General features: G+C 40.3%; 1 protein-coding gene across 1 annotated transcript; it reads right to left on the minus strand.

Moving 5' to 3' along the window:
* Positions 1–5967: 5967 nt before the first annotated feature.
* On the minus strand, positions 5968–7248 carry LOC101154501 (non-histone chromosomal protein HMG-14). Its single transcript, XM_019028111.4, has one exon. It carries the CDS (start codon positions 7072–7074, stop codon positions 6772–6774), a length of 303 nt encoding a protein of 100 aa, XP_018883656.2. The 5' UTR covers positions 7075–7248; the 3' UTR covers positions 5968–6771.
* Positions 7249–7951: the final 703 nt, after the last annotated feature.

Consider the following 7951-nt stretch of genomic DNA (forward strand, 5'->3'; position numbering starts at 1 on the left):
TTTTTTCTTGCTAAATTATTTGAGCTCCTTGTGAGTTCTGGATATTAGTCCTTTGTCAGATGCATAATTTACAAATATTTTCTCCCATTCTGTAGGTTGTTTGTTTACTCTGCTAATTGTTTCTTTTGCTGTGCAGAAGCTTTTAGTTTAATTGTCCCATTTGTCTATTTTTGTTTTTGTTGCATTTGCTTTGGGTTTCTTCATCATAAATTCTTTGCCTAGCTCAATGTCCAGAATAATTTTCCTTAGGTTTTCTTCTGGGATTTTAATAGTTTCAGGTCTTATGTTTAAGTCTTTACTCCATTTTCAGTTAATTTTTATATATGGTGAGAGATAGGGGTCCAGTTTCATTCTCCTGCATATGACTAACCCATTTTCCCAGCATTACTTATTGAATAGGGTATCTTTTTCCTGTTTATTTTTGTTGACTTTGTTGAAGATAAGTTGCTTGTAGGTAGGTGGCTTTATTTTGGGGTCCTCTGTTATGTTCTGTTGACCTTTATGACTGTTTTTGTACTAGTACCATGTTGTTTTAGTTACTAGAGCCTTGTAGTATAATTTGAAGTCAGGTAATGCGATGTCTCTAGATTTGTTCTTTTTGCTTAGGATTGCTTTGGCTATCCAGGTTCTTTTCTGGTTCCATATGAACTTTAGGATTTTTTTTTTCTAATTCTGTGAAAAATGACATTGGTGATTTGATAGAGATTGCACTGAATCTGTAGATTGCTTTGGGTAATATGGTCATTTTAATGATATTGATTCTTCTAATCCAAGAGCATGGGATGTTTTTTCATTTCTTCATGTCATCTACAATTTCTTTCATCACTGTTTTGTAGTTCTCCTGGATTGAACTGGATTCAATTCCTAGTTCTCATGCATGACCTTAGAGAACGTAACATCCCTATACCTCAGTTTCCTCTTTTGTAAGTGGGGGTAATAGTAGTGTTAACTCTCTAGAGGTGTTGTCAACCTTTCAATTAAATTTTTGTCTTTCTTACACATGGGCAAGGAGTTACTAAGGCATGTGTTCTAAGATAATATGTGTAAAGCGCTGAGCACAAAGGCTAGCTCACAGCAAGCAATTCAAAAATGTATATATAATTAATGAGAGAATTAAAACAGAACCTGAGTCTTTAGGCCGTGGATAACACAATGCCTTCTAAGACATACACAGTTTTAGTAAAAGTAACAAATCAGTTTTAATAAAAAAATTAATTTTGTTTAGTATTCAGAAAAATGTTATATGCAGGGATGAGAACAGAAACCTAAATTTGATTGTCAATATTGTTATTTACTAGTGTTACTGGTTACTATTTATTGTTATTTACTAGTCTGAGCAAGTCGTTTAACCATCTATTGTAGTTATCTAACGCTGTGCAACAATATCCTGAAAAGTCAGTGGCATAAAAAAGCCCTACATTGTGCTTCTGGTTTTTGGGTTAGGATTTTAGGGCTCAAAGGAAAAGGCTCATCTCTACTCCAACCAGCTTCATCTGGTAATGTTTCAAAGACTGGGGACTGAAATCATTATTTCATTCATATCTAGTTGGTGGCACAGGGAAGACTCAAACAGCTGAGGCCTGGGCTGTGGGAAACCTTGAGCCTGTCTCTATCTCTGCATGGCAAGTGGTCTTTCTAGATGGTATTATAGCTGCAGGGTAGCTGTACTTCCTGCACATCAGCAAAGAATTTCTAAAGCATGTGTCTTGAGAGAAAGAGAGAGAGTGCCAGGCCAAAGCTATGTCTCCTTTTCTAACTTATTCTCAGAAGGCACATAGTATTGCTTCTGCTGCCTTATTTTATTAGAAGCAAGCCACTAAGGCCACTTGTATTGAAGGAGAGAATTTGACTCTACCTTTTTATGGAAGGTTTTAAAACTATTGTGCTCTTCAAGCCTCACAATAACCTCTTTATTAATTAATATCATGGGCAAGTTATGTAAGCACTTTGGGGTGGGGAGAGCAGCTGTACAAAAAGAAAAAAGACTTTATCTCTGTTCTCAAGAAGATTACATTCTAGTTGGGGAAGACAGTAGTTTCCTAAGAAAAGATAACTAAGACTACCTTTGAAGTAAAAAGTTCCAGATGAGAGAATGTGCTTCTAATGTAGAAGATCTGTGCTTTTTTAGTTCCAGTCCTATACCTACCATGTTGTGTGACAATGACCATGCCATTCAGTGTCTCTAGATTTCCATTTCTTTATCAGAGTATATGGAGGTGGGATAGAGTCTGTGTGGAGACTGGGGAACCCTCTGCTACTTCTTTGGTGCTCCTCGAAGCAGTAAATCTGGCATGGTATGGACTATGAAAGAGGATGAACTTGAATTTACTAATTTCTTAAAGTCGATCAAGTATGCCATATGTGTAAGGTATTCTGCTAAGTGCTGTAGGGAATGAAGAGTTAAATTAATTCGTATGTACTTAATGAACTGGTGCATCTATATATTATTATATATATATTATGTAGGTAGTATACAGTTGTCCTTTGGTAACTCTTGGAAACCAAAATCCTTAGATGCTCAAATCCCTCATATTAAATAGTATAGTATTTGCATATAACCTATGAACATCCTCCTGTACACTTTAAAACATCTCTAGATGACTTATAATACCTAATACAATGTAAATGCTATGTAAAACTGTATTGTTTAGGGGTAATGTCAAGAAAAAAAATCTGCATGTGTACAGATGCAATTTCTTTTTTGAATATTTTCCATTTGCATTTGGTTGAATTCATGCATGTGAAACCCAAGAATACGGAGAGCTAACTGTATATATATTCTTACAAATATACAGGTAGAAAAGTGTTTATTTCTTTGCTATATATATTATATAAAACAAATATAAAAGGAAATGTGAAGAATTCTATGTACATATAAAACATTCACAAATCTAGTATATATACATAATTTATGTATAAATTGTATATATATAATGTATGTGTAAATTTAACAATTATATGTCAAATAATAATCTGCAATGACTTATATCCTTTGGAGTAATATATAGTTGCTACTATCATTACCTAGTTTGGACAAATTGCTTATCCTCACTAAACCTAAATAGCCACATGTGTAGAATAACAGTCTTGAACTATTTACTTTACAAAGTTCCTTCAAACTCTTAAAAAAGCATTGATTTACTAACTTTGCTTTTTTGTTTATAACTATTTGTGACTCAAACATACGTATTAAAACGTTCTGATTTCTTTCTCATTTATTGAGTGTCTATGGTGTAAATGCTTGAATACATTATGATCTTTAGATAAAATTTTCTATTGAATACTCTATGAAGCAAAAGAGAAAACCCTTCTATAAGAACAACTCTGTACTGCACTCAGATTTTTTAATATTCTGAAGTGCATCATACATGTATCTACAAAACAATAGTGGTTTGCCTTATGTGTTCCTGGGCATTATCAAAGTGTTTCATTGGTTAGAATTCTGATTTTGTCTATATCCTGGGCTTCTCTGTTCCTGCCCTTTTAAGGTCCTTCTCTGGCCAGTCACAGCACTTCTGGGCCCCAACCCAAAACCTCCTTGATGGGTAAACAGTATATTCCCATGTAAGAGGGATGAGACTAAATCTTAGCAGGCAGCATTCCCAGAAAAACTATCTATTAGGGTCAGGCAATCAGTACTTCAGGAAAATTACTGAATTACACTCAATTATAGAATGCTGCGTTCCTTACATCGTGGCCTAGGAGTCTGCCTAGATTTTTGAGGAGGGTAAAGTCCAATGTATGTGCTTTGCTTTCCTTAATCCTCAAACAATTTTGTTTGATGAGTACCACGGGGCGCAAAAGGGCTAGGTAATTTGCCTGAGGCAAAAAATTTAGTAAGAGTGCAGTGGCAGGAAAAAAGGTTGAGTTCGGCATGGGCCCCACAGCGTCTCTGCAAAGGTGCCTGTCCCGGACTAGCAGCACCAGCAGCGCCAAGGTGTGTTTGGCAGGCAATTCGGTGGGGGTGTGTGTGTCCTGGTGTTGAGGTTGCAATACCCTTGGGAATCTGCAGCTCCTGGCAGGAGAAACCCAGGAGCTGTCATGCCCAAGGATAGCATGCACCCTGCAATTTAGTTCAGGAGCCTATGAGGGTCAGCACTGCCCCTTCATTATCCCTGTGCTTGAGGGATCATGACATTAAACAGTGAGTAAGAAACCACCATCACAGGTTGAGAGAGACCATGTGGATGAAAGGAAAAAATTGTACATTTCAGTACTTTTAAGGGTATGTTTTTCTTGCTTTTTAAACAAGGGGGTTTACATTTTCATTTTGCACTGGACTCTGCAAATTATGTAGCTGGTCCTGGTTATTATGCTTTAAACATCTTATCCACTTATAAATTCCAATCTCATATTCAACTCAACATGCTCTCCTCCCTCTTATGTAAGCTCCTCCAGGGTCAGGGGTGGAGAAAGGCAACATCACTTTAGTGAACATGGTGTTGAGGTAGGAGGTGGGACTTTACTTCTGACCATATTGAAGACTGGCTGAAACATGGACTTCTCCATAACATATGCCCCCCTAGTACCATGTCAGTTTACCATTGCCATGAAAACACCCAGAAATTACCACCCCTTTCCATGGCAATGACCTGAAAATTACCTTTTTTCTATAAGTTCCTAAACAACCCACTTACCCCTTAATTTGCATGGAATTAAAAGTGCGTATAAAAATGACTGCATGACATCCCCAGACCTGCTACTCTGCCTAGAGGGTAGCCCTACTCTGCTGGAGCAGTCACAAAGCTGTAACGCTGTTGCCTCAATAAAACTGGTTTCTTCTACCGCTGGCTAGCTCTTGAATTATTTCCTGTGTGAAGCCAAGAACTTTCCTGGGCTAAGCCCCAATTCTGGGCTCGACTGTCCCACATCAGTGGGATAGCCCCATGTCTGTGATGGTGAGGATGTTGTTTGGTTTCTGTTGTTCATCGTGGTTGCTCTAGCTCCTTGTCTACAGGCCTCTAGTTGGTAGTTTCAGGCACGATTCATCTGAAGCAGGCAGGAACAATTTGCTTGACCAGGGCTCCATTCCATCCTCTGTGGCCCCAACTCTGGAGACTGATGGCACAGACAAGTACTGTCTTGTGTACCTCCAGGGGAGGATTCAGTTCCTCTCTGCCATGCTAATTTTCTCCTATTCACTAGTAGCTCTGGGGTGGACTGGCCATTCTGGTGGCTCAGAGGATATCCAACTGGGTAACAAAGTACCATTATCACTGTCTCTCAGTTACCCAAAACTTCAGAAGCAAGTTTTCTTGAATTAAGCTCACATTTTTCGAGACAAAGCATTCATAAAAAGCTGTTAATAAAAGAAGACAGCCTGTCCTTATAAACACTGCCTTCCTCCTCCTCCCCAACATCCCTGTTTGGGGGCATAGAGTTCCCTCTTACATCTCTTATGGCTAAAGGATGTCAAAGCAGGTCATCCTCTCTTGTACCTGAGGGCAGAGCAGGGCTCTACCTGCAAAAACCAAGCCCTCTTTGAACTTGAATTGTGTATCTCTGCTTTCAACAAAACACCAACTCCTTGTCAATCCCTGCAATCATTTGGTAATCTCCTAGGCTAGGAAAAGATCTTAATAAGCAGTTCCTCACAAAATCCTGTATCATTTAACAAGTTAAATGCAGCAAATATACATGCCAACATGATTAATAAATATTTACTGAGTATGTGTCATGTGCATAATATTTAGGGAGATTCTGGGTAAGGCATAGTCCTTATCCTTGAGTACATTTAAAGGATTAAAGAGAAGGGACGTGAACATGAAGATAACAGGAAGAATGCATGATAATATATGAGAGGTGCTAAAAGAATAGCATAGGCAAGAAAGAGTTGTATAAAGTTGGAGAGAGGAGAGATTTCTGTGGCAGAGAGTCTTTCTGATGACATAGAGGATGGAGAACATGAGCACAGTAGTGTCTTGAAGGGTGAGTACCATTAGAGAAGCTGTAAGAAGGAAGAAGTGCTTTTTTTTTTTCATAATTGAGATTTTATTGGTTGAGGATCAGTACAGACATTTCAATTTGTACACAAATCTTAACATACGTAACGAAATTCTAAAAAGCCATGTATTGTAATTCTTTTTTAAAGTTATTCCAGTGACTTTCCAGCTTAAAATTTGGAAGCAAATTTTCCTTAAGAGGCTATCAAGTACCAGTATCTTCACGCTGGTCAGCTGTTACATACGGCCCACCAGTTCACAACTCAATAGCACGTACACTACATGTTCAAATCTGTAATCTTTCACAGCACAGTAACAAAGTGATTAGGAAAACAGGACTACCACAACCAAAGATGTTACAGAGTGCACACAATTCTGGCAGAGAGCCATGATCAAAGAGTGGTTTTCTTTAGGAAACAATTCTACTAAAAAACAACATGGTAATAGAAGTAATTTAAAATGTTCAAGACATTAAATGCAGGACTGACTCCATATTGCCATTTAATATGCTTTGTATTATAGGATATAAAAACTAACCCCCCATCTGTGGAATGTTAAGCTGACACCCGAGACAGTCAGAGCCTCCCATAATTCAATATCCCACACTATTTTCTGGTTGTACCAAAAAATAAACAACCAGCAAATGATTTCACCTCTTAAAAAAAAGCATTTACACTTAAAAAATGGGATGAGGTGGGATTCCCTCCTTCTTAAAAATGTTTCTAGAGCTACTAAAAAACTTGCATTTACAAAATAGTTGATAAAAATATTCCTCTGGATTGTACAAGAAGGGAGACAGGGACCACTCATAAGACATGGTATATGGTTATTAATCAGACTTGGCTTCTTTCTCTCCTGCTTCATCAGAGGCTGGACTCTCCTCAGTTTTCGTTTCCCCGTTTTCCGCAGGTAAATCTTCTTTAGTTTCTTGGTTAGCCACTTCGGCCTGTTTTCCCTTTGCTCCCCTTTTCCCTTTTGTTTGCACTTTTTTGTCTGAAGATTTATCCTTCGCTGCTGCCTTTTTCGGCTTCGCTTCCACTTTTGCAGGAGGTTTAGCTGACAACCGCGCCGATCTCCTCTTGGGCTCTTCCTTGGCGGCGCCTTCGGCGGAGCTGACCTTCCTCTTGGGCATCGTGGCGGCGGGGAAGGTGCGTGCCGGGTGCCAGCGGGCCGCGGCGCGCCGAGAGCCTTCGCGAAACTGGGCTGCCTTTCCGCTGCCACTCCTCCCGCCGCCCGAGCTGCTGAGACCCACAGCGGGGGCGGTGGGAGAACCGGATGGAACCGGATTGGGAGCCCGCCTCCTCCTCCCCCCGCGTCCCCGGCCGCGGGCTCCTCCTCCCCGCCGAAGAAGTGCTTTTTAGGGAGGGGAAATTATTAAACAAGAGTGGAGTTCAGATTGTCCGTTGTGTTTGAGAAATACTCCGCAATACACAGAATCTTTGCCCACCTTCTCCTTTAAGAGTTCTCAGTGCCTTCACACAGAGCTAGTCTTGCCCCCAGAGCTATCCTACTGTAGATGATCAGCAGGACACAGGGATCAGAGTTATTCATTCTAGATGGCTACCATGATAGTGGGACTCTGCCGGGCCCTTTGGGCTGGCCTTTGGCATTCCAAGGCCAGGACAGAAGGACAATTTGTCGTGACCATCAGCAGTGAACTAGTGAGCCACCCACAGACACACATATGCTCAAAGATAGACATTAGTTCTCAGATACTGGACAATACAGATACGTGCTCAGGAAATAAAATCATTTCCTTGAGCCAAAAATATCTGTCTTAGGTTGGGCTCCCTAGAAGGAGGGCCCGCGCCAGGGGCTGGGGTACCTGTGATGACTGAGGATAAGCTCTTCAGGAGAAACCTCTCAGAGACTGAGGGAGGTAGGGCAGGGGAGGCATGGAGCCAGGCAAGGATGTGAGCTCAGATGAAATCTGTCTCAGGCCTGATCCAGGAGATGGGGTGGGTGAGGGGGCTGGGCTCCAGAGCATAAAATCACACTCCAGAGGGTGT

This window comes from Gorilla gorilla, chromosome 1 (assembly GCF_029281585.2).
Source record: "Gorilla gorilla gorilla isolate KB3781 chromosome 1, NHGRI_mGorGor1-v2.1_pri, whole genome shotgun sequence".
Taxonomy (NCBI): Eukaryota; Metazoa; Chordata; class Mammalia; order Primates; family Hominidae; genus Gorilla; species Gorilla gorilla.

Coding starts and splice junctions, on each gene's coding strand:
- LOC101154501 (XM_019028111.4), bottom strand. CDS start 7,074: ATGCCCAAGAGGAAGGTCAGCTCCGCCGAAGGCGCCGCCAAGGAAGAG.